The following is a 26,923-nucleotide window of genomic DNA, read 5'->3' as shown; positions in this document are numbered from 1 at the left end:
TTGGCTCCTCCAGACTGGCTCCCGCTTCCTTGCAAAAGAGAAGCACCCCAGACCTTCCTGGTCTGCATCAGAAGCAAGTCCTCCGTTCTTCATGGGTTCCGCTTGCCAAGGCTTGGTGAGTCCTAGTTCGACTTCGACGCCGCCGACAGCAAGAGCCTTCGTAGGACAGATCGCCTCCTGGTCCTGGTCGTCCTCGACGTCTCCTGGTACCCGTGGCTGCAGCGACAAGCTTCACCCTTTCACCTGCAATCTTCACGACATCGCCTGGTTCCTTCCTGGTTCCACGTGGTCACTGGCTAGTGACCTTGACACTGTCCCTTCTGCTTGCAGGTATCCTCTCTTCTTGATCCCAGCCTTGGGATCCACCGGACACTCTTCACTGACTGCCTGTCAGCAACTTTCCTTCAGGCATCCATAGAAGTCCACGACGAAACCCGACGCAAGTTCACACCTATGCACCCGCAGCCCGTGGGCTAGGTAACTTGGGTACTTAGGTGCTCACAAGGGTAGTGACTATCCTAGGGTCTAGTTTCCGAGTCTCGACTCTCTAGCTGCTTCAGAAGTGTCCTTAAACTGTTAATTTCTAACTGCTAGTAATTCTATCGACTTTTACGCATTACGCGTGAGTGTTTCCACTCTGCACCTGAATCCCGTGGGCCTCCCACTTTCTAACTGTTGCTAGTGTAGTGTAGCCCCAGCGATTCCCTAGGCCTATTCTATTTTCGTGACAGTGGTCCTTATACCACTTCTTTAGTATATGGTTTGCGTGGCCCCTAGGGCCTAACTGTATTACTTACCTGTGTGACTTAATGTATGCTTGAATAAGACTGTGTTGTACTTACCTCTAATCTCATAAAGAGTGCTGAGGGTTTGACTAGAATAAATACAATTTTTTTATTTATATATATATATATATATATATATATATCTGTTGTGGTGTCCTTTCATTTGGTATTCAAGGGATTATATATGGTATCACAGCTGGCTTCACATGCCATTCAGAGTTTAGCCTAAGACTGCTCTTGTCCATGCTACCACTAGGATAGCTGGTCTATAAGGTTGACTTTACAACCAATCACCATAAGGGTTGTTTGGACTGATATAAGGTGTACACTAGAACTAGTGACATCATACATCAGGCCAACTTCTCACAAAAGGCACGGTCACTGATGCTTCAAACACACTCTTACCAGCAAAAGGGCACTGTACTGAGGAATCTCCCCTGCACACTCTAGCTGTAAGTTGCATCCAAGTTTCCATAAGCCATGGGTGCCACCACCCTTCTCCGGCAGCCTTGCCTCCGTTTGCTAATTTCATCAGGGCACTACAGCCGGTAGGCATTCTTTTATATATTTATCCATCTGAAATTGACGTTTTCAAAAATGTATGTTCGAGGCATATAAGCTGCAGATTACACACTGTGCATAGATCGCCATCTGGTGTTGGGCCCGGATGTTGCTGTTGTTTTTCTCTTGGAAAGTCTTTGGAAGTCACAAGGTATGTGACTCCTCATTTGGATCGTATTGCGCATGGGCTTCGGCTCTATCCTCAGATTGTTTTTTTCCGCCATCGGGCTCGGATGTGTTCTTCACGCTCCGGTTCCGAACCGTTACAGTTCTTCTCCTCGGCACGCAATCCTTCCCTTCCGCGGTATTGTTCTCAATCGCGATCTCCCTCACTCGACGCGACTCATCAAGAAACTTCGTTTCCAGGCGTTGACGCAGGCCTTCGGGCCTACCTCGGCTCCAGTCCTGGCTCATGGAAAGGACTCCATTTAAGAAGTGTCCTCGATGTGGGTCCAAATTTCCCCACACCGATCTCCATGAGGTGTGCAACCTCTGCCTCTCTCCAGAACACGAGGCTCGAGACTGTCCGGCGTGCAAATCCATCTGAAAGAAACACGTACGTTAGATTCCTCACCTTAGAATATCCCCAGGCGTCAGACTGGATCCGGAAGATTTTTCGTCAGCAATACCCCTTGCGCGTCGCTAGGCGTCGTCTGCGGCTCCGCGTCTGTCGTCTGCGTCGTGCGCCGGAATGACGTCGTCGGAGTACTTAGACGCCGCCCTCGCGCGCTGACGTCAGGTCTTCTTTTTTCCACGCCAGTAAGCGCCGATCCGGGAGAGCTACCCCTTTAGTCAATTTTTGACTAACCTTTTCGACTCTTTTTGGTCACTTCTCGACTCTGGTGCCGGTAGGATGCCTGGTTTCAAGGCCTGCGACGACTGTCACCGACTGATGTCGGTGACCGATCATCACCGCCGGTGCCTGTACTGCTTGGGCCTCGACCACGACGCGGCGTCGTGCTCCGATTGTATGGCCCTGACCTCGAAAGCTAGGCGGGAGTGGTCCCGCAAGCTTCTCGAGCTTCGCCACTCGGCTCCGCGCCGCGCTCGATCCCGTCCAGGAGGAGGTCCAAGGATCGGTCGCGGAGCCGCACTCGACATCGTCACTCGTCTGGCTCAAAGTCTTCGGGTAAGTCGAGGCACTCCAAGAAGTCCAAGAGGCACCACCGCTCTTCGGACTCCCCTCGCCGGTCGCGCGACTCGGCCGAGGGTCCGGGTGGTTCCACCCCCGCGGCTCCGCAGGCGCCACGCAAGTCCCATTACCCGACGGTCCCTGGGACTGACGCGACGCCGGCGGAGGTCAGTGCCTTCCTCTCGGCCATGAGGAGCCTGGCCCCGCAGTCGACGCCCGCTGGCGTGCCTTCGGGCCCCGCGGACTCGACTGGGCGAACTCTCGTGCCGGCGGCTCCGGCCCCGGCGCCGTTGGAGGCTCTGGCCCCGACGCCGCAGGAGGGGCCCGAGCCTGGTCCCCCGTCGACGCCGGTCGACCTCGTTACGCCTCCTCCGCCGACACCGATACCACCCCCGACGCCGGCTCCGGTTGACGTCGATCCCTGGTTCAGCCCCTGTCCAGTCCCGACGCCGATGCGGCGCCGCCCGACACCGCATCCGACGCCGCTAGAGACACATATTGTATATCGACCGGCTCCGATCATTCCTCCTTTTTACCAGGAATCGGATGACGGGGGCGAATGGGAGGGGTCTGACGACCCTATGGCCTTTCAGGGCCAACTTGCACAGGACTGGGCAGATGAACTGGGGGAGGCCAGTGGTTTGGATACCTCACCGGACACTGGATTCGTCTCTCCTCCGACTGTGGCTTCGGAGGAGGGTGCAGCTTTTTCTGTGGTGCTGCGCAAGGCGGACGAAGCCCTTGGGCTTGAGCTGCCTGCCGTGGCTGTGAGGACTAACATCCTCACTGAGGTGCTTCAGTCTGCCGCATGCTCCACTGAGCCTCTGCTGAAATTCAATGAGGCCCTCACTGACGTTCTGCAGGGCACCTGGTCCAAGCCCTCCACACTCCCTCCTGTGGATAGGAACGTTGCCAGGCGCCACCACCCTGCTCCGGGCGACCCCAGTTTTCTGTCCCAACACCCCACCCCCGAGAGTCTGGTTATCCAGGCCTTTACCTCCCAATCCTCCTTCCCGTCCGCTCCTCCGGACCGGGATTCCAAGAGACTGGAACAGTTTGGTATGAAGCTGTTCTCCTCGCTCAGTTTGGGCCTGCGGTCTTTGAACACCACCTGTCTCTTGGACCGTTATTCCCACTCTCTGTGGGTTGCGGTGGAGGACGTGCTGCCACTGTGCCCGGAGGAGGCCCGGGCGCAGCTTTCCTCGGCTCTGGCCGATGGGAGAGATGCAGCGCGCCATGCAATCCTATGTGGACTCGACACTACGGACTCGCTGGGTAGGGCGATTTCTACCACGGTGGCGCTTCGACGTCACGCCTGGCTGCGGTCCACGTCCTTTTCAGGGGATGTCCAGAGCACCCTCATGGACATGCCTTTTGATGGCGCTCGCCTTTTTGGTGAGAAAGCGGACAGTGCGCTGGCTTGCTTCAAGGACTCCCGGGCTACGCCCACGTCCTTGGGCCTCTCGGCCCCGCGGCCACAAACTTCCGCTTTTCGCTCCTTTCGTGGCCAAGGAAGGGGCACCTCCTCACGTCCGCCTAGCCACCGGCCGCAGAACCAGCCTGCACGCGGTCGCGGACGTGGTTTCTGCCGAGGCGGTACTGGAGGACGACTTGGTCAGTCCACATCCACCCCGGCAGCATCCGCCTCAAAGCCTTCCTAGTCCGAGCTTTCAGGCCCATTCCACGCCAGTGGGAGGCCGGGTTCGCCATCACCTGCTCCACTGGCGTACCATTACTTCAGACAGGTGGGTGCTGCAAATTGTCCGAAGGGGCTACTCCCTCCCCTTCGAGACGACCCCTCCAGCCATGCCACCGCAGCACCACCGTATCTCGTAGGATCATTTGAATCTTCTGCGAGAGGAAGTTTCGGCCCTCTTGGCCAAAGAGGCCGTCGAGCGCGTTCCGAGCCCAGAAGTAGGTCGTGGTTGTTATTCCCACTACTTTCTGGTTCCCAAGAAGGGCAAAGGGGGCCTACGCCCTATCTTGGACCTCCGGGACGTCAATGCCTTCCTCCGGAAGGAACGGTTCAAAATGTTAACTTTGGCTCAGGTTCTAGCTGCCCTCGACCCTGGAGACTGGATGGTAGCGTTGGACTTGCAGGACGCATATTTCCACATCCCCGTCCTGCCGGCCCACCGGCGTTACCTGCGGTTCACGGTGGGTCAGGAGCACTTTCAGTTCACAGTGCTCCCCTTCGGCCTTACTAGTGCCCCTCGGGTGTTCACGAAAGTGATGGCGGTGGTCGCAGCTCATCTGCGCAGATCAGGGGTTCCAGTCTTCCCCTATCTCGACGACTGGTTGTTGAAGGCGGGCTTGCCCCAGGCAGTCGTCTTCCCACCTCCAGACTACGACGGATCTCCTGCATTTGCTGGGGTTTTCCATCAACGTGCCGAAGTCACACCTGAGCCCCTCTCAGGAGCTCCTTTTCATCGGAGCGGTTCTCGTTTCGGCGCAGTTCCGGGTTCATCCCCCGGAACAGCGGGTCCGGGATATACAGGCCCTGATTCCCATCTTTCGGCCTCTATTCTGGGTTTCGGTCAGGCTAGTGTTGCGGCTTCTGGAGCTGATGGCCTCCTGCATCCTACTACTGCATCACGCCAGGCGGCGCATGCGGGCTCTGCAGTGGGACCTGAAGTTTCAGTGGGCCCAGCATCACGGCAACCTGTCCGACCATGTCTTGATCTCGGAGGGCACTGCACAGCAGTTGCAGTGGTGGCTCACGGACCGCGATTGGGTCACGGGCAAGAGCCTCTCCCTACCCCTACCAGAGCATGTCGTAGTGACGGATGCGTCCCTCCTGGGATGGGGTGGCCATATGGGAGAGGCGGAGATCAGAGGCCTCTGGTCTCCGGCGGAGTCTCGCCTCCACATCAACTTGTTGGAACTTAGAGCGATCCGACTTCCACTAAAAGCCTTCCTTCCCTCTGTCCGGGGAAGTGTCGTGCAGGTGTTCACGGACAACACCACCGCCATGTGGTATTGCAACAAACAGGGCGGGGTGGGGTCGTGGACCCTTTGTCAGGAGGCTCTGCGCCTCTGGACGTGGCTGGAACACCAGGGCGTCACCCTAGTGGTTCAACATCTGGCGGGCTCTCTGAACGCCAGAGCAGACGAACTCAGCCGCCGGTGCGTGATGGATCACGAATGGCGTCTGAACTCCAAGGTGGCGCAAGGTCTCTTTCAGCAGTGGGGAGAGCCTTGGTTAGATCTATTCGCCACCGACGAGAACGCGCAATGTCAGCAGTTCTGCGCGTTGGAATTTCCAAGGCGGCACTCGCTCGGCGACGCTTTTCATCGCGAGTGGAGTTGCGGTCTGTTGTACGCCTTTCCGCCTATACCACTTCTGCCCAGAGTGCTGAAGAAGATCAGGCGCGACCGGGCCCAAGTCATCTTGGTGGCTCCGGATTGGGCACAAAGGTACTGGTATTCCGAGCTACTCAGTATGTTGACCGATCCTCCGATACGTCTGCCCCTTCGGGAGGATCTTCTGTCGCAGCAGCAGGGGACGGTCCTCCACCCGAACCTGTCCAGCCTCCACCTCCATGCGTGGAGATTGAGCGGCGGCAGTTGATGCTATTTGACTTGCCTCCTGAAGTCTGTGATATCATTCTGGCGGCCAGGCGGCCCTCCACAAAGAAGGTATACGCCTGCCGGTGGAACAAATTTGTGGCATGGTGCACAGCAAAGGCTGTGGATCCCCTTTCCGCCCCTCTTTCTGAGGTTCTCCTCTTTCTTCTTTCTTTGGTCCGGCAGGGCTCTGCCCTGGGCACCTTGAAAGGTTATCTTGCTGCCCTCTCTGCCTTCTTACGGCTTCCTGATCAGCCCTCTCTTTTCAAGTCCCCTGTAGTGTCACGCTTTCTTAAAGGCATTACTCACACGTTCCCTCCTGTCCCTTTCATAATGCCTCAGTGGGACTTGAATCTTGTCTTGACATTCCTGATGTGCGCTCCCTTTGAGCCTCTTCACAATTGTCCTCTTCGTCTTCTGACTCTTAAGACTGCTTTCCTGGTAGCCATCACCTTGGCTAGACGGGTGAGTGAGCTCCAGGCTCTATCGTCCAAGCCTCCTTTTCTATCTGTTCATCCGGACAAGGTTGTCCTTCGGCCTCGTCCTTCCTTTCTACCGAAAGTGGTGACCCCCTTTCATCTTGGGCAATCTGTCACCTTGCCCACCTTCTTTCCGCCTCCGCATCCTTCCAAAGAGGAAGAGCGACTCCACCGTCTGGACCCAAAACGTGCGCTCTCCTTTTATTTGGACCGCACAAAACAGTTCCGAGTGGACGACCAGCTTTTCGTTGGCTACGTGGGTGCAAAGAAGGGAAAAGCTGTGCACAAACGGACCATCTCCCGGTGGGTCGTTTTGTGTATAAAAATCTGTTATTTCTTGGCGAAAAAGGACCCTCCTGTTGGGCTGCGAGCCCATTCTACTCGGGCCACAGCGGCTACTACTGCTTTGGGACAGGGAGTACCTTTGCAGGACATCTGTCAGGCGGCGACATGGGCTTCGCTGCACACGTTTGCCATGCACTATTGCCTAGACAGCCAAGTCCGGAGGGATGGCTTCTTTGGCCGTTCTGTCCTCCAGGACTTTCTGGTGTGATCTTGGTTCGCAGACCCACCATCGGGGTTGGTATTGCTTGGGTATCTATTCTAAGGTGAGGAATCTAACTAACGTGTTTCTTTCAGATGAACAAGTTACTTACCTTCGGTAACGATGTATCTGTAAGAAACATTAGTTAGATTCCTCACCGACCCACCCATCCTCCCCGTTCTGCGAACTGACATCTATGGTTAAGGCTATCCCTTTCAGGGCCCTAGAATTTTTTGGCACCAGTGTCGGTCTCTTGCATGGCTCTGCGTTCCTGGCGCGGAAAGCTATGTACAAGAACTGACGTCAGCGCGCGAGGGCGGCGTCTAAGTACTCCGACGTCATTCCGGCGCACGACGCCGACGAAGGACGCGGAGCCGCAGACGACACCCAGCGACGCGCAAGGGGTATTGCTGATGAAAAATCTTCCGGATCCAGTCTGACGCCTGGGGATATATGCTAAGGTGAGGAATCTAACTAACTAATGTTTCTTACAGATACATCGTTACCTAAGGTAAGTAACTTGTTCTTCCGGTCCAAAAAGACTATTCGAGACCGAAGAGCCAGGAGAACCATGGCACACGTGTCGACTGCAATCCCCGACGACATCTTCGGAGAAGGCGTTGATGTTCCCGAAGAACAGCACACCGAAGAGGGCCTCGTCAGCGCCTCCGAAGCAGACGACTCAGATGTCGAGGACATCACTCCGGCACAGAGGGGCGTGAGTACTACTATCGATCCCCACCCTCGACGGCATCGCACAAGGCTTCGGTCACGCCTTCGCCCTCGGGCCTAGGCACGACCAAAGACATTGCTTCCCATACCTCTCTTTCGGGCCCGGTTAAGAATCCCATCAAGCCTTCTGGCAGCTCGGGCTCGAGCCAGCCTGTCGTGGGTGCCGAAAAACACTCCGCACCGAAAAAGAAAAGGGCTTCCTCTGAACCGACTTTCACACCAAAACACTCGGCGCCGAAGACACCCACTAGCTCCTCGGTATCGACGCCATCTTCGGAACAGAGCAGGAAAGCCAAACCCATCGATACCCACACCTCAAAGCCAAAAGCCATCTCGGAACTGAGGAAACAACCGGACATGTCTAAACCACACAGTTCAAAACAACAAACTGATGATTCCAAGACTAAAAAACCACCGGCTCCGACCTCTTTGGCGCCGACGGATCGACCGCTCACAGAGGAACTGTTTCAGCCCGATCCACTCCAAAAAAACTCTTACTAAAGACCCTAACACTGGACATTTGATGATCAGCATCAAAAAGTGGCTGCTGGACAAGCCTTCCCCGGCTCCACCTCCAAAGAAAAGGGACTGTGGTACCTCCCCGTTGAGACTATCCTCACCCCGTCCACCTCCTCCTCCGCCTCCCCTACCTCATCATTCCCCCACACCCTCTCCAGATGAGGATGATGACGATGTCTATGAAGACATAGGGGAGGGGCCCCATGACCAACCCACTGGAGACCCCACTCCTACAGGCTCCCCAGACCCATGGGACGACTGCAACATCCCAGACGTCCCTATCGTCCCGACATTTACCCTTCAAGACCGCCCCCCCCCCCCCCTTCTAGAATACACTATGGGGTTTAACCAGCTGCTACATAGGGCTGCACACTACCACGGAGTTGATCTTCATACAGACCCCATGGAGGAGGACTAACTCCTAGACACTTTTGATACCACCCACAGGGCCACTTCCATTCTGCACATGCTTAAAGGTGTTCTCAAACACGTGCCAGAGGTCTTTAAAGACCCGGTCAGAGCCAGGGTCATCCACCCCCGTATCGAAAAGAAATATAAGGCCGCCCCTACAGACCCCACCTACATCAGAGGGCCCGCACCACTAAACTCCCTCGTAGTCTCCACTGCAAGGAAACGTGCAAACTCGCAGGCATCGGGCGAGGCACCACCACCTGATAAAGAGTCATAACTCCTAGATGCCTCTGGCAAGCGAACAGCATCTCAGGCGGCCAACATATGGCGCATTGCGAATACACAAGCGCTTTTAGCACGATACGACAGGGCGCATTATAATGAGCTAGAAGCAATCATGCAGCACCTCCCTGACAAGTAAAAGAATAGAGCCAACGAGCTAATCCAGGAGGGAAAAAACATCACCAACACCTCCATACGCTGTGCCCTCGATGTTGCCGACACCGCCTCTAGGGCAATTAACACCAGCGTCGTCCTCCGTAGGCATGCCTGGCTGCGCATTTCCGGTTTTAAACCAGAGGTACAGGCTTCTATCCTTAACCACCCCTTTGACCAAGAACATCTCTTTGGCCCAAACGTAGACGTAGCCCTTGAGAAGATGAAGAAAGACACAGATACGGCAAAATCTATGGGAGCCTTACAGTCACACCCTCCTAGACGCTCCTTTCGCCGTTCTTCCTTTCGCAGCACATCTAGAGGCTACTCCTCCAACAGCGCTTCTACGTCATATAAAGCCCCTACACAATCCACCTTCACTAGGGGTTACCAGAGAGGTGGCTACAGGGGTAACAACAATAAAGGCAGAGGCAAAACTCATACCTCCCGCTCTGCCTCCACTCCTACCCAATGACTTCCCTTCACTCCCCCCAGACCATCCCACGCCAGTCGGGGGCAGACTACAAATTTTCCTTCTTGCCTTGGCTACTATCACCTCAGACAAATGGGTGACACAAATAATTCGGTCAGGCTATTGCCTCGAACTAAAATCATTCCCACCAAACATTCCACCAAAACACCGCCCAATGTCACAGGAACGTTCGTCACTTTTCAAGCAGGAGGTAATCTCCCTCCTACAAAAGAGTGCGATAGTCAGTTCCTACCCAACAACAAAATATGGCAGTTTACTCCCTATATTTCCTCATACCAAAAAGGGACGACACTCTAAGGCCTATCCTGGACCTCAGACCCCTAAATTACTATATACATTCAGATCATTTCTACATGGTCACACTTCAGCAGGTACTTCCCCTGCTCTCCTAAAACGACTTCCTTGCCACCCTAGACCTCAAGGACGCCTATTTCCACATTCCCGTTCACACAGCTCACAGAAAATATCTCCGGTTTGTAGTGGACGGTCAACACTATCAATTCAAAGTGCTCCCATTCGGAGTCACCACAGCACCGCGAGTGTTTACCAAGTGCCTAGCGGTCGTGGCAGCACATCTGCGAAGACAACACATACAGGTCTTCCCATACCTGGACGACTGGCTAATAAAAGCCAGCTCATACCACCAGTGTGTACAACACACTCACGCAACTATACATCTACTTCACCAACTGGGCTTCACAGTAAACCACACAAAGTCCCATCTGCAACCGTCCCACATAAAGCAATACCTAGGTGCCACGATAGACACCTCAAGAGCGCTAGCCTACCCCAGTCCTGCCAGGATAGCAAACATTCAGGCCCTACGCGCAAAATTACAGCCATAACACTCTTACAGCTCGAGTGTTCATGCAACTCATAGGAATGATGGCCTCTTGCATATTCATAGTACCGCATGCAAGACTCCAGATGCGTCCTCTCCAAGAATGCTTAGTGCGCCAATGGAACCAGGCCCAGGGTCAACTGACAAATCTGGTGTTGGTAGACGGTCGTGTCCATCGCTCTCTGCAGTGGTGGACCACCAAAAACCTTTCCAAAGGGCGACCGTTCCTGGACCCTGTTCCTCAGATAGTACTGACAGCGGACGCATCGCTCTCCGGCTGGGGAGCTCACCTACTACATCACACTATGCAGGGCAGGTGGACACCTCAGCAAAACTTGCTCCACATCAACTATCTGGAGCTACTAGCAATATTCTTAGCACTAAAGGCATTTCAGACACACATCAGGCAAGGCCGTCCTAGTCCGCACAGAAAACATGACAGCCATGTACTATTTACTAAAGAAGGCAGCACACACTCTCTGCAGCTCTCTCAACTAGCACAGAGCATATGGAGATGGGCCATACCCCAAAAAATCTTCCTCCTAGCCCAACATGGCCCAGGAGTCCAGAACACTATAGCAGATCTGCTGAGCAGACAAACGCAACAAATCCACGAGTGGGAACTCCATCCACAAGTTCTTCACCCGTACTTTCAAATGTGGGGGCATCCACAGATAGACCTCTTCGCCACCCACGAAAACGCCAAATGCCCAAGCTTCGCCTCCAGATATCCACATCCATTGTCCCGAGGCAATGCGATATGGATGAACTGATCAGGCAGATTTGCGTATGCTTTTCCGCCTCTCCCACTCATTCCCTTAGTAGTGCGCAAACTACAACAACACTCCCTCACTCATCCTAGTAGCTCCAACGTGGTCCAGACAACCGTGATACACCACACTGCTGGAACTATCTGTAGTACCGCACCAAAAGTGACACCTCTCTCCAAGCCTCTTAACCCAGAACCATGGAGAGATCAGACACCCGGACCCAGCTAGGCTCAACCTTGCGATCTGGCTCCTGAAATCCTAGAATTCGGTTATCTGAATCTTCCTCCTGACTGTATGAATGTCATTAGAGAAGCTATGCGACCTACCACTAGAGCTTGCTACGCAGCCAAGTGGAATCGTTTTGTGGTCTATTACCACAACAATAACTTCGATCCCCTAGATGTGTCCATTCAACACATCGTAGACTATTTACTACACCTCCAAAGATGCAATCTAGCCTACACGTCTATTAAACTGCACCTTGCAGCCATAGCAGTTTACCTGCAAAACAGGCAGCATCTATCACTCTTTTGAGTACCTGCCATAAAAGCCTTCATGGAAGGCCTCAAAAGAATAATTCCCCCCAGAGTGCCACCCTCACCTGTGTGGAACCTAAATATCATTCTCACTAGACTAATGGGGCCACCCTTTGAACCTCTACACAAATGTGAACTTCAATTCCTAACATGGAAAACTGCGTTTCTTGTAGCCATCACTTCCCTCAGAAGGGTCAGTGAAATACAAGCACTCGCCATTCAAGAACCTTTTCTGCAAATGCACCATAACAAGGTTGTTCTCCGTACTAATCCAAAATTCCTCCCTAAAGTCATTTCTCCTTTTTACCTAAACCAATCTGTGGAGCTACCTGTATTCTTCTCGCAACCACAAGCCGTCGCAGAAAGAGCTCTCCACACATTAGATGTCAAGCGAGCCTTACTCTACTACATCGAGAGAACACAACCCTTTCGTAAGACCAAACAACTGTTCATTTCCTTCTCACCACCACATAAAGGCAACCCCATCTCCAAATCTGGGATAGCTAGGTGGATTGTCAAATGCATTCAGATTTGCTACCACAAAGCAAAACGAACGCTAGCTGTTCCCCCTAAAGCCCACTCTACACATGGCATTCTTGGGGAACATCCCCTTAGATGATATCTGCAAAGCAGCTACATGGTCAACACCGCACACTTTCACTAAACACTATTGTGTAGATGTGCAGGCTAAGCAACACGCTAGTGTGGGCCAGGCTGTACTCAAAACATTGTTTCAAACCACTGCAACAGATACTGGTGGTCGCCGCTAGGGATGGGTACTGCTATACAATCTATGCACAGTGTGTAATCTGCAGCTCATATGCCTCGAACGGCAAATGCTACTTACCAGTATGCATCTTTTCTTGGCATGTAGAGCTGCAGATCTACACACGCCCACCCGCCTCCACGGCTACCTTTATCTGTTCCAGTATATCTTATTTAGATACAACATACATGGGCATCTTCACTGTTTATTACTACACTCCATCATTTCCCTGCTGGCGTAAAACAATCTGAGGATGGAGCCGAAGCCCATGCGCAATACGATCCAAAGGAGGAGTCACATACCTTGTGACTTCCAAAGACTTTCCAAGAGAAAAACAACTGCAACATCCGGGCCCAACACCAGATGGCGATCTATGCACAGTGTGTAGATCTGCAGCTCTACATGCCAAGAACAGATGCATACCGGTAAGAAGCATTTGCCTTCCTCCTGGACCGGGGCTCGCTATGCGGATATGTCACTGCATTAATATTTCCATATATATATCTTTGTCTATGGAGAGCAATGTACACCTTTAGCGTCAGGACAACAGATTGTGATTTCACATCTTCACCTAAATGAGCTGTGGTCCAGGTCCCATAGTTGTAAATTTTGATGACCACACCCACCTTAGAAAGTGATCATTGCGTTCAAGAAAATAGTCCAAATGGAGTCACACCTGTAGCTCAGATCCACACATGACCACAAGCAAAGTCTAAATCACTCAAAACTTAGCTTTAATTGCGGGTAAATGGATACTGACAGCACAAATATCAAACGAATAAACGTTGCAGGTCCTAAGGAGCACAAATCAAAGGAGCATACGCCTGCTTAAGGAAGACATCTGTAGCATCACTTTCAACATGCTGGATCCCCACCTAATATTGCATACATGCACAATCCTTTAAATTGTACAGTAGGTGTTAGCATTAACACCTACATGCAACACCATGCATGAATAAAGCAAGTGCATGGAATATGGCAAAGTAGATGGCATCAGAGAAGAATTCTTGCACATACTGCTCTACTTGGTAAGCACACTATTCAATACCTTGAGCTAGGGCATAGCTCACAGGAAATTAAGGTTCAGGCCAAGAATAACACAGCGAGACAATCACACTGGGGAATATGTACTGAGATTTACATTCAGTAATAGCTTTGACTGCTTAAAACGCTCCACATCACCCTCACAAAGAACGTGTCCCCTCCTATAATCACAGAGAGAAATCTCCGATGCATGCTATATTATGCAAGAATTATCCTATAGAGTCACCAAAGACAGAAAGCTTCTCAAAGATATCGATCTACAAGATTTATGGAAAGTCACTGGGTTTTCTCTCTCAAATCTCTTATGGCAAGTCACATATGCCCACACACACCAAATAGTAGATGTTTAGCTTAAAAATCTAAAATTATGGAAGTGCAGGGAAGCATAAAAAAACCTTCGTGAAGTTTCCTAATCTATTTGCTACCTAACATACTGCCAAGGACAACCATTGTAGGTTTAGCAAGTAATGATCAATGTCAGATTTTCAGGATGTACAGAAAAGGTAAATGTATGTATAATCGATGCAAATTAAACTATTTAATATAGTATTCCCTGTTAATACTCAAAATATAGCCTTCATGGCCATCCATTCTTGGACCCTTTTGTAAACCGAATACATGCACATCCGCGGTTTCATTTGTCCTAAGACCATTTTTGCTTCCAAGCTCCCTTAGGACTGCAAACTTTCCTAACAATGTATCAGAAAAAAAGGAATTGAGGTAGCTGGGGAAGAAGGGCACGTGAAGGTTGTTGGAGGTAGAATAAACCATCTGTTCATGCAGACCATTTGTTCCTGAGATGTGCTTTATTACCTGCTATAAACAGCAAAAGACTTATCAAAAATATGAAGAATGGGATATTAGCGGAGGCTGATGGCTTAGGAGCAGCCAAAAAACTGTAGTGGACAACTTTGTTTTAATTTGTACCTTGTCTGATTTCATCCGGCTCTCAGTTATATATTTGACTTTGTGCAAGTCAGAACTAACCCTTCTTCTGCAGTCATTAGCGAACACATCCTACTAATGAAGAGAGTTTGTGGAAATATTAAGAGAGTAGCATGTCAGGGCTGTGGTTTCGTGGACTAGCAGACATGATGGATGTTGTTCCGACTGGCAGTCAAAAAACATGCATAGATGAATCTTTGTTGAGCAAACCAATAAGACTGCATTACTTTAATCGTGCAAATTGTGGCGTGTTACTGTTCCATTAGGAAAATTGTGTTATTCTTGTAAAATTGTGTTATAAAGATAGATTACAAGACTTCAAGCGCTTTCGCATATTTTATCACAGAATCCTAGAAATGGTGCATATGATGAACCCCATGGATCATGTGCCCCGCCATAACAGGGCTGTGGTACAATCTCCAAATAATGTACTTGTTGCTTGAATCCTTATTGTACAACTACCCTATATAGCTACATAGGGCTGTATAATGTTTGGGGCAATACACATTTTGTGATCCATCTGCACTAAAACTGTTGTCTTCGTTCCCATGTCTGCTTATTGTGCCTTGTCCACCCCTCTTTTTCCATCTTTGCTCCTGATTTATATTTCTCACGCCTCAATCCAAGCCTGGATGTCACATTAACCTTTTCCTTTCTATTTCCTCACATATTAAAAGCAGTCTCTCTCTCGCAGCTTGCCATGTGTGCTCATTTTAACCGTGCTTCCCCTTCTTTGTGTCGTTTTCTCTATTCTGTGACTCTCCAGGTCCAGATAGTCTCCAAAAAAGTCAACTACAGCCACGTACAGTCCAAGTGTGGCTCCAAGGACAATATAAAGCATGTCCCTGGTGGCGGGAATGTAAGTATTGACTCTGGACCACTGGCTTTCCACTAAACTACTGCCTGTTACTTGCTTCTTGTATTTGCTGGGACTGGCTGGCCATGCTATATAAAGTAAGATATGAATAGTTTTGATTAGTAACTGAGGTGTACATTGCACACCTTTCTCGCTTGGTGTAGCTTGCACATCTTACGTTCTCCTTTCATTGGGTAATGCTACTATGAAAATACTGCAGCGCTTGCTGTTTTTGGAGCGGTTCCCAAATCTTGTGGATGCTTTTTTTCTGTGGTTTATTTGTTGCATTTATCAAATTGTGTAATGGGGGAATAATTTTTATTTTTTCCATTGTGGATGACATTAGGGCTCGCTTGAAGGCTGATGCACAGTAATGTAAGGTTGTTTTCTCTCTTATACCTTGTGAGATAGTACAACTAATATTGGAATGTTTCAGAAGAGTTAAAATTCCAGATCACTCAAATTAGTTTTTATCTCAAGGCATTACACCATAGTCCATAAGTGGTGTCATCGTGCCCTAACCCGGACACTTCCTTTTGAATGACAAGATGTCAGGATTCAAACCCTCACAAAGCCCAATGTTCAGGAAATACTAAAACTCAAATTTTATTTAGCTTGTTTCTTTAGTTTCTTTTTAATAATTTACTTTGTAGGTATTTTGATTATGGTTAGATAGCAGATTGTAAGAGCTGCAGGAAATGCAAGAAAGTCAAGTCCTAATGACACAAAGGACCACTGAAAGGGGTGCTCAGTATGATTGTTGGAAATGTGATGCTTGCCTTTATATCAATAGAAATTGCTGACTTTAGCAATTGCGCCCACTGAGGATTAAGTTGCCTGTGAAGAAGAGGAACAATGGTCACAAGCAAGCCTGAAGAGGCTTTTGAAGTGGTAATGGTCTCAAAGACCTGGGTGGAATGCTGACATTAGTCGAAGGTTCACATAGTTTGTATAATTGCTATAATGACTATACCAGGTGATTCTACTATTTTTGCCCATTTTCCCCAAGCTGAAATCACTTTCTAGCGAGAATCACAAATACTGTTACCTATGGACTGGAAAGAACTCTACGTCTGCTCTAGGCCTGACCGTACTTTCTTGGAGTGTGGTGGTATTAACAATGCCTCTCTAAGCTGAAAATGACATACTTTATGTTCCTGGTCCTACTCCTCAACTCAATTTGTAATGTATTATATAAAGTTGTACAGTTAATGAGAGGAAGAGTTTTCATTGCTTGTCCTTTTTGAAAGCAGGAGTGTTTCATTTAAATATGCTGCTCTGTGCGTGGAACTCTCTACTTTAAAAAACGTATCTGAAAGAAACACGTTAGTTATAGATTCCTTACCTTGGAATCACCCCCAGGCGTCAGAATGGATCCAGAATGTTTTTCATCAGCAGTATCTCTGCGCATCGGAACGTGGCGTCGGTCGGCTCCACGTTCGTCGTTGGCGTCGTGTCGTTGGGATGACGTTGTGGTAGCGCTGCGTGCGCTGACGACAGTACTTTTGTTTCCGCGCCAGCCAGCGCAGATCCGAAGAGAGCGGTACCTTCAGTCACTTTTTGATTGACTTTTTCTCGACTTTGATGACTTTTTTTGAGTCCATCGACTCCTGGTACACGAGGGATGCCCGGCTTCAAGGCATGCGGTTCCTGTCACCGACTAATGTCGGTGACGGATCCGCTCATGTGTGCCTCTTTTGCCTGGAGCGCGACCACGACCCCAAGTCGTGCTCCGACTGCTGGTCGATGGCGCTGAAGGCTTTGCGGGAGCGGTCCCGAAAGCTGCTTGAGTGCCGGCAGTCTGCGTCGCACCGTTCAAGGTCCCAGTCACAAGGGAGGTCAAGGGACCGGTTGCGAAGGCATCCCCATTCATCCAAGTCATCAAAGTCTTCGCACTCTGGGTCGGGTAAGTCGAAGCATAAGAAGAAGTTGAAGAAGCATTGTCGCTCTTCGACTTCTCCTCGTCGGTCGGCCGAACCGACGAGGGATGCAGGTGGTGCCCCTCCCGCAGCTCCTTGTGCGGAGTCCAAAAAGTCGACTCCGCTTTTCCCTCCCTTCCCGGGACCCGGAGTGATTCCCGCCCAGCTTTGTACGTTCTACGAGGCGATGCATACCATCTTTGTGCGGCCCGAACCCACCGGCGTGCCTGCGGGCCCCGTGGACTCGGTTGGGGGGGCCTAGGTCTTCTCCGATGACCGCTCCGGCGCCACGGGCCCCACTTGGATCCAGGCCTGGATACGGATCGGCGCCGGTTGACCTGATTACTCGTCCACCGGCGCCGCTTCCTCCAGCCACTACTGCGTTCGACGCCGGTCAGCCTCCTGGCTGGCGTCGACCCCAGCCTCCATTCTGATGTGGAGCCAGACCGGCGTCGCCTGATGCCGGACCCGGCGCAGAGATTGTTTTTGGTGCCCCAGTTCACTCCTGGGGTCCCTTTTCGGCCAGATTGGCACCCTGAGGATGAGGAGGAGGACTGGGAGGGGTCAGGTGACACACTGACTGACCAGTTGGGCAGTGAACAGGACGTGAGAGAGGAACTGGGGGATGCCAGTGGTCTGGACATCTCCTCTTACCTTGGCATGTTGTCTCCTCCTACTGTGGCTATGGAGGAGGTAGCGTGGTGTTGCGTAGGGCGGCCGAGGCTCTCAGCCTCCAACTCCCTACAGTGGCAGTCAGGACTAACCTCCTGACAGAGATGCTTCAGTCGGCGGCGAGCTCTTCGGAACCTCTGCTTCCGTTTAATGAGGCCCTTACCGACGTCCTTTTGGGCACCTGGTCAAGGCCCAAGGATGATTGCCCGATGCCACCGCCCGGCTCCTGGCGACCCCACTTTCCTCGCCCAACACCCCACCCCTGAGAGCTTGGTGGTCCAAGCCTCTACTTCCAAGAGTGCATTCCCTACCGCTCCCCCGGAAAGTGAATCCAAGAAGCTGGACCACCTTGGGAAGATTTTCTCTTCCGCCAGCTTGCGACTCCGGTCGGTAAACACCACTAGTCTGTTGGGCCGTTACTCCCACTCTGTGTGGGACTCTGTTTGCGCAGGTGCTGCCTTAGTGTCCGGAGGAGGCCCGGATAGTGCTCCCCCAGGCTATTGTTACTGGGTGGGATGCAGCTAAGTTTACCATCCATTGTGGACTGGATACCGCTGACTCTCTGGTCAGGATGATTTCCACGTCGGTAGCTCTTCAACGCTACGCCTGGATGAGATAGACTGGCTTTTCTGGGGATGTCCAGAATACCCTCATGGACATGCCCTTTGATGTCAATCGCCTTTTTGGCGACAAAGCAGACACCGCTTTAGAGCGTTTCAAGCACTCACGGGCTACGGCCAAGTCCTTGGGCCTCTCCAGCCGCCCTTCGCAGTCTGCTTTTCACTACGTCCTGCCCAGAGCCACAGGCCTCAGCAAGTTACCCAACCTTCGCGTGGCCGGGGACGTGGGAACAACTGTCGTGGTCCCGGGGGCCAGCGGGCGGGCCAGTCCACCCCCCCCCCCCCCCTCTGCAGCATCCTCCAAACCTTCCTAGTCCGACATTTTAGGCCCTTCTAACACCAGTGGGCAGCAGGAGTCACCATCACCTCCCCCACTAGCGCACCATCACTTCAGACAGGTGGGTTTTAGACATAGTTCGGAAGGGCTACTCCCTCCCCTTCGAGACTAGCCCTCCAGCCATGCCACACCAATACCACCGCATGTCGGGGGATCACTTGGCACTTCTTCAAGAGGAAGTCGCGGCCCTCTTGGCCAAGGGGGCCATCGAGCACGTTCCTGCGCCAGAAGTAGGACGTGGTTGTTATTCCCACTACTTTCTGGTGCCCAAGAATGACAAGGGCCTGCGTCCTATCTTGGACCCCAGGGACGTCAATCGCCTCCTCCGGAAGGAGAAGTTCAAGATGCTAACTCTGCCTCAGGTCTTGTCTGCTCTCGACCCTGGAGACTGGATGGTAGTGTTGGACTTGCAGGACGCATATTTCCACATTCCCGTCCTGCCGGCCCACCGGCGTTACCTGCGGTTCATGAGAGGCCTGAGCATTTTCAGTTTACCGTGCTCCCCTTTGGCCTTACCAGCGCCCCTCGGGTGTTCACGAAAGTGATGGCGGTGGTTGCAGCTCATCTGCGCAGATCAGGGGTTCCAGTCTTCCCCTATCTCGACAACTGGCTGTTGAAGGCCCCAGGCAGTCTTCTCCTACCTCCAGACCTCGACCGACCTCCTTCATTCGCTGGGGTTCTCCATCAATGTGCCGAAGTCGCACCTAGTTCCCTCTCAGAAGCTCCTCTTCATCGGAGTGGTTCTGGACATGACGCAGTTTTGGGCCTATCCTCCCGAACGGCGAGTCCAGGATATTCAGGCTATGATTCCGATCTTTCGGCCTCTATCCCGACCATTTTGGTTAGGATGACCCTGAGGCTGCTGGGCCTCATGGCCTCCTGCATCCTGCTGGTCACTCATGCCAGATGGCATATGCAGGCACTGCAGTGGGACCTGAAGTTCCAGTGGGCGCAGCATCAGGGGAACCTGTCAGATTGCGTCCAGATCTCGGAGGGCACTGCACAGCAGCTGCAGTGGTGGCTCACAAACCAACATTGGGTCCAAGGCAGATCCCTCTCCCTTCCCCAGCTGGAGCACACAGTTGTGACTGATGTGTCCCTCCTGGGCTTGGGGGGCCACATCGGAGAGGAGGAGATCAGAGGCCTCTGGTCTCCAGCGGAGTCCAAGCTCCATATCAACCTTTTGGAGCTTCGGGCGATCCGACTTGTACTGAAGGCATTCCTTCCCTCTGTCAAAGGGAAAGTGGTGCAGGTGTTCAGACAACACCACCGCCATGTGGTACTGCAACAAACAGGGTGGGGCGGGGTCGTGGACCCTATGTCAGGAGGCTCTGCGTCTCTGGACATGGCTGGAACAGCAGGGCATTTCCCTGGTGGTTCAACACCTGGTAGGTTCACTGAACGCAAGGGCAGACAAACTCAGCCGCAGATGCATGATGGATCACGAATGGCGTCTTCACTCGGACGTCTCGCAAGGTCTCTTTTAACAGTGGGGAGAGCCTCGGTTAGATCTATTTACCACCAAAGAGAACGCGCAATTTCAGCAGTTCTGCATGTTGGAATTTCTAAGGCGGCACTTGCTAGGCGACGCTTTTTGTCGCGTGTGGAGTTGCGGTCTGTTGTACGCCTTTCCGCCTATACCACTTCTGCCCAGAGTGCTGAAGAAGATCAGGTGCGACCGGGCCCAAGTAATTCTTGTGGCGCCGGACTGGGCTCGAAGCGTTTGGTATCGCGAGCTACTCAGTATGACAGTTGATCCCCCCGATCCGACTGCCTCTTCGGGAGGATCTTCTGTCGCAGCAGCAGGGGACAGTCCTCCACCCGAACCTGTCCAGCCTCCACGCCTGCAGGTGGAACAAATTTGTGGTATGGTGCACAGCAAAGGCTGTGGATCCCCTTTCTGCCCCTCTTTCAGAACTTCTTCTGTTTCTTCTTTCCTCGGCCCAGCAGGGCTCTCCTCTAGGCACTATCAAGAGCTACCTTTCTGCTATTTCGGCCTTTCTCAGGCTCCCTGATCAGCCCTCTCTTTTCAAGTCCCCTGTTGTAAATAGATTTCTCAAAGGCATTACTCACCTTTTCCCTCCTATTCCTTTTGTGATGCCACAGTGGGACTTGAACATGGTTCTAACATTTTTAATGTGCGCTCCCCTTGAGCCTCTTCACAACTGTCCTCTTTTTCTGCTAACCTTGAAGACTGCTTTCCTGGTGGCCATCACCTCTGCTAGGAGAGTAAGTGAGCTCCAGGCTCTTTCTTGTAAGCCTCCTTTTCTATCTGTCCATCCGGACAAGGTTGTGCTCAGGACACGTCCGTCCTTTCTTCCAAAGGTTGTCACTGCCTTTCACATCGGGCAGACGATCACTGTGTCCACCTTCTGACTGCCTCTGCATCCTTCGAGAGAGGAAGAGAGGCTCCACCGTCTGGACCCAAAACGCGCGCTCTCGTTTTATTTGAACTGCACACAACTGTTCCGGGTGGATGACCAGCTCTTTGTTGGCTACGTTGGCGCCTAAAAGGGTCGGGCAGTACACAAGCGGACAATCTCCCGATGGGTCGTCTTTTGTGTTAAAGCCTGTTATTCTCTGGCTAAAAAGGAAGCTCTGTTGGGGCTGCGCGCCCATTCCACCAGGGCGACTGCAGCCACTACCGCATTGGGACGTGGTGTCCCCCTGCAAGACATCTGTCAGGCAGCTACGTGGGCCTAGCTGCACACTTCTTCTAAGCACTACTGCCTGGACAGCCAAGTCCGGAGAGACAGCTTCTTTGGCTGTTCTGTTCTCTGAGAATTCCTGGTGTGATCTTGTTTTGCAGACCCACCACCGGGGTTGGTATTGCTGGGGTATCTATCCTAAGGTACGTAATTTTATCACTATGTTTTTCTTTCAGATGAACAAGTTACTTACCTTCAGTAACTATATATATGTAAGAAACATTAGTAGTGATAGATTCCTTACTGCCCCACCCATCCTCCCCGTTCTACAAACTGATTTCTAGGGTTAAGGTCATCCCTTTCAGGGCCCTAGTTTCAAGGCACCAGTGGTCAGTATCTTGCATGGCTCTGCATTTTCTGCCCGGAAAGTCGTGTACAGATCTGGCAGCGCGCGAGGGCGGCATCTAAGTAGCTGCCGCGACGTTATCTCAGCGACCACGCTGCCAACGACGGACGCGGAGCCGCACGACGCCACCTTCCGACGCGCAGGGGTACTGCTGATGAAAACTTTCCGGTTCCAGTCTGACTCCTGGGGGTAATTCAAAGGTAAGGAATCTAGAACTAACTAATGTTTCTTACAGATATATCGTTACTGAAGGCAATTAACTTGTTCGTTATAGATTCCTTACCGCCCCACCCATCCTCCCCATTCTGCAAACTGATTTCTAGGGTTAAGGACATCCTTTCAGGGCCTTAGTTTTTTTTGTGCACCAATGGTCAGTGTCTTCCTTGGCTCTGCGTTTCTGGCGCAGAAAGTAGTTTACAGAACTGACGTCAGCGCACAAGGGCGGCGTCTAAGTAGCTGCCGCGACGTCATCCCCGTGACCACGGCGCCGGTGACGAACGCGGAGCCGACTGACGCCACCTTCGGACGTGCAGAGGTACTGCTGACGAAAATCTTTCCGGATCCAATCTGACCCCTGGGGGTAATTCTAACGTAAGGAATCTATAACTAACTAATGTTTCTTACAGATATATCGTTACTGAAGTTAAGTAATTTGTACGTTAATAGCATACTGGAATTTGTTTGATAAAGGGCAATAGGTAGTAACACATATCAATCTTTTGTTCTCTTCTTTTTCATATGTAGACACCAACTGATCCCTGTTATTGTCCAAAACCCTTTTCCTGGCTCTTTTTATCACGGGGGCGATATTGTTCATCTGCCAGGTTTTTTGAGAGTTTCAGTGTATGTATCTTATAATCGGAGACCTTCGACCAGTTGCGTCTGAGACGTAAATACTGTCCTACAGGGAGGTTTTACCTAAGTGCCCGTGGGTGAAAGCTCTTAAAACTAAGCAGATTATTACAGATTGTAATAGACCTCGGTCTTGAGGCAGCAGTTTTTTTACCTTGATCAAGAGGTCCAAGAAAGGTAACTCATTCCCTCCAATAATAGCAGTAAACATAACAAAGGATCTACTGCATTCAAACACTTGAATAATATGTTTGCTTCTTCCTTCGTGCTGTCCAACTGAGGAGGACGTTGTTGATGTAACGTTTCCTTAGCTGGATCTTACTCCTAAAAGGAATCAAATCATGTAGCATATACTCTGATTCAAAGGAGTGGACAAGACAGATTTGGAGCAAATGTGCTTCCTGTGAAAGTCCCATGGATCTGGAGAAAGAACTTCCCTTCAAACTCAAAATAGTTCTGTGTCAAGTGTTGCAAATCCAGGACATAGTTTTGTGGGGTTATGTATTCCCATTCAGTGTCACTCAGAAGTTTGTCAGCAGCCAATGTGGCATCCTGTTGGTTATTAGGACTCCACATCTAGGCTAATCAATAATTCCTTCCCTTCGTCAAAGGCAAAATCCTTAATAAGGTTTAGGACGTCTTCGGTGTCTTGTAGGTAAGTGGGCATCTTTTTGTACCATTGTCCGGAAGAAAAAAAGTCACAACATTGCGATAGGGGTTCAAGCATTCGAGCCGATGCCGGTCTACCTGGGGGTGGGTGGGGGCACCTGTTTTTGTGGACCTTAGGAAGAACATAAAAATACGGTACCATAAGTTGTTTCTGTATCAAAAATTCAGCCTTTGTATTTAGTGGTCCAATTGTTCTCAAGGCCTTTGGATGTAAGGAAAGCTGCTTCTTCCTAGACCTAGAGAACGGAGTCCTTGTTCAGATGCTGGTAATTTCTAGTATCATTAGGAGGTCTCAGGCATTCATCCATATACATTTCCTTGGGGAGGGTTACAACAGCACCCCCCCCCCCCCCCTCCTACCCAGGTTTTATTTTGTATTTTTACAATGGAATTGTTGGTTGCAAGTGCCCTCTTCCTTTTTGCTAGTATTGCAGAAATGGTTGGGGTGGTTCTGCCTCATTCCATCCCGTGTTATCAGTGCAGTGGTTTTTCTTTGCAGTGTCACTTGCATGCCACTTTCCATTTCTTTCTTTTGAAATAAACAAATAAAGGTAGTTCCTTGGTCTATTAATACTGTTACCGTATATTTTTCTCACAATTGGAGCATGTGTATCTACAGCAACACATAGTACAAACGGAAAATGTGGCTTACCCTGTAAACATCTGTTCTTAGTATGTAGTGCTGTAGATTTACATGCCCCCACCTTCCTCCCAGACACATGGGGCTCTTATCACAGATCTATTCCTTTTTAACTAGCTTCCTTCTGCAGTTTTCATGTGCACCATACTGTGTTTACTCGCCACTCCATTCTACTTTAACTTGCTGTGCAAAAACAATCTAACATGGAGTTTTGTGCCTATGTGTGTTGCCAGCTAAGGGAGGAGTCACCAGGTACCTTGTAACTTAAAATACTTTTTCAAAGAAAACCAACTTGCAAATGTTCGAGCCCAGACTAGGAACCAGAACCGGCCCTGACAAAGTGCTTGGCCGCCCCCCCCCCCCCCCCCCTTAGGGGGGCCGGTTTTCAGGCGATTTTTTTTACAGGGCTGATTTTGCAGCAGAAACGGCCCCCAGGGGCCCAAAACCGGCTCCCACCCGTGCGGCGCAATCTACAGCACTACACATTAAGTAACATTTTCCTTACCCAGGGTCTTGGAAGAACGTGTGGTCATTATGGTGATTTTTAGTGCTCTTTGATTTTTAGGCTCTCAAAGTGGTAGCTGCTTCAGGCCTATCTTGAAGGTGCATAGCAGCTTGTTTTACCACGTTTAATCAACAGTGTAGATTATGATGAAAAAGAACCACACAGTTTTTATCAAAATAAGTCTATTATGCAACACAATCACTAACACATTGATAGATCTCCTACCCAGAGATATTCACTGTACAAAAAAGAATACTTCAAAACAATCCGGTAAGTAGCACAAAAATACACTCGTCTCCAGGGGGAGACCAGACCATATACTAAAAGTGGAATGCGAACTGCAAGGCAGAACAGGACTTGGACCAGAAGACTTAGAGGAGCTGGAGGACCAAAGAGACACCCAATGTAAGTACCCAGGAATCCCACGGAGGCTGTGTGCAGAGTGGAAACACAGCTGCGTGCCCAATAGAAGTCAATGGAGAAGTTGCATTTGCAGTTTTAAAGGACGACACTTCCCAGAAGACTCAGAATAAACCCTTTGGAAGATGGAAGGTTGGCAGCCACCCTGCTCCTGGATTGCCCCAGGAACCATATTAACTGCACCGGGGAAGCTGGGTGCACAGGGGTGAAGTGACGTCGAAAGCTGCCGTATACAACAATGGAAGACTTTGGAGAAAATGCCTCTGGAGAATCCTGTGAAGAAGTCTGGTGGAATCCAAGGGTGGATTCTTGAAGAGGAGAACTTGCAAGCAGAGGATACAGAGTCTATGCCACTCGGAGGTGACCAGGAGGCACGGAAGTACAATGAGGTTCAGGAGTGAAGACAATGACCTTTTCGCTGCAGCTTTGAGCAGCAGGCGGCATTGAGGAAGACCGGAAGCCTTGCACGAGCTGTCCCACGTCAGATGTCTTTGTCTAGGTGGCCGGTGTGCAGCGTAAACACTAACCAGCCTTGGTAGCCGCAACTGGTGTGGAAAGTGAAAAAGATGCAAACGTTGGGACCAGCAAGGTCCAAGGGACTCACCAAGTGCAGGAGAGTCGGAGCAGGCCCGAGCAAGCAGGGAAGCCCACTGACGTAAAGAGGACCCAGAGGCCAAACGCACAGTAGTCACTAGAGGACCTCTGGCAGCTCACCAAAGATGGAGGCCCACGATGCAAGGAATGCATTGAGGATGCTGATCTTCGAGGGATGAGGTGCGGGTGGCTGAAGCTTCCTGTAGCCCGAAGATCTCTGGAGTGCAGGGCCAACAAGCCTTGGCAACAGCAAGTTGATGCAGTGCACAGGGGGTTTGGTCCCAGCAGCTCCGACGAGGGATATTGTTCTCAAAATTGCAGAGAAGACTGGTCTGGCCTCTAGAGCGCTTCAGAACCACCACCTGTGTTTCTGGGCCTCGGGAAGTCTGTGGGACAAGGAGCAGCAGACCTTTCAGCTTGCTGAGATGCCTACAGATTTAGGGGAGTGACTCCTTCACTCCAAGGGAGAATTTTTCAAAGGTTTGTGATGCCCCCAGGTCTTCTGGAGAACCTGGGTGAGGCACAGACACAAACACAGACCAAGCAGGAGACGTTAAGAACAGAGACACCCGGAGCAGCATGAGTCTTCCTAGATGCAGTCTCGGTTTCAGTCGAAGTCCAACGAAGTCCAAGTTTCCAGACGGTCGAAGAGTGTCTTGGTTTCAGAGTTGAGTCTTCTTTCATGACGGATCTGAGGACTTACCCACATGGGAGCCCTTAAGTACCCTAGGAAATGGGTTGGAACGACTAGGGGGTCCTTCCCAGAGGAGGGGCTGGACAGAGGAGAGGATACTCCCATGTCGTTTGTCCAGTTTCACGCCAGAACGGGACCCAAGGGCTCCCTTAACTGGCTCAAACTGGAGTATGCAAGGAGGGCACCAAATGTGCCCTTCAAAGCAGTCTGGTGGCGATGGAAACCATCCCCATCCCAGCACTCTAGGTCCTGTCTGGGAGGTGGTTATACCTCCCTGTGTCAGGAAACCTATTGTTCTATCGTCCCCCTCGAGCTCTGCCCAGCAGCAGGAGGGTAGAATAATGTCTGTGGTTGTAAGCAGCACTAACTTGCTGGCAGACCCTGAAAGGCTTGTTACCGGGAGAACAGGGGGAGTCGCCTAAGGAGCCCCCAGTACATGGTATCATACTTCCAGCACCTTAATCAGTGTTGGGGACTGATTCCAACATGTTTGATACCAAACCTGATTCAAAAAAATATATGGAGCGTCAT

The 26,923-nt window shown here is 51.1% G+C and overlaps 1 protein-coding gene across 50 annotated transcripts in view; it reads left to right on the top strand.

Annotated features, from left to right (window-relative positions):
• Positions 1-26,923, top strand: part of MAP4 (microtubule associated protein 4) — a 1,793,677-nt gene that overhangs the window by 1,553,516 nt on the left and 213,238 nt on the right. For 43 of the 50 annotated variants that reach the window (XM_085628688.1, XM_085628664.1, XM_085628660.1 and 40 more), the window contains one exon: positions 15,327-15,419. The exons of the other annotated variants lie outside the window; for them this stretch is intronic. In XM_085628688.1, the coding sequence (XP_085484814.1) occupies positions 15,327-15,419 (93 nt within the window). The remainder of the gene's footprint in view (positions 1-15,326; positions 15,420-26,923) is intronic. 50 annotated transcript variants of the gene reach the window in all.

The sequence above is a fragment of the Triturus cristatus genome, chromosome 10, assembly GCF_964204655.1.
Source record: "Triturus cristatus chromosome 10, aTriCri1.1, whole genome shotgun sequence".
NCBI classification, from domain to species: Eukaryota; Metazoa; Chordata; class Amphibia; order Caudata; family Salamandridae; genus Triturus; species Triturus cristatus.
Note: the sequence above shows the minus strand (reverse complement) of the source record. Positions and strands in the feature narration are given on the sequence as shown.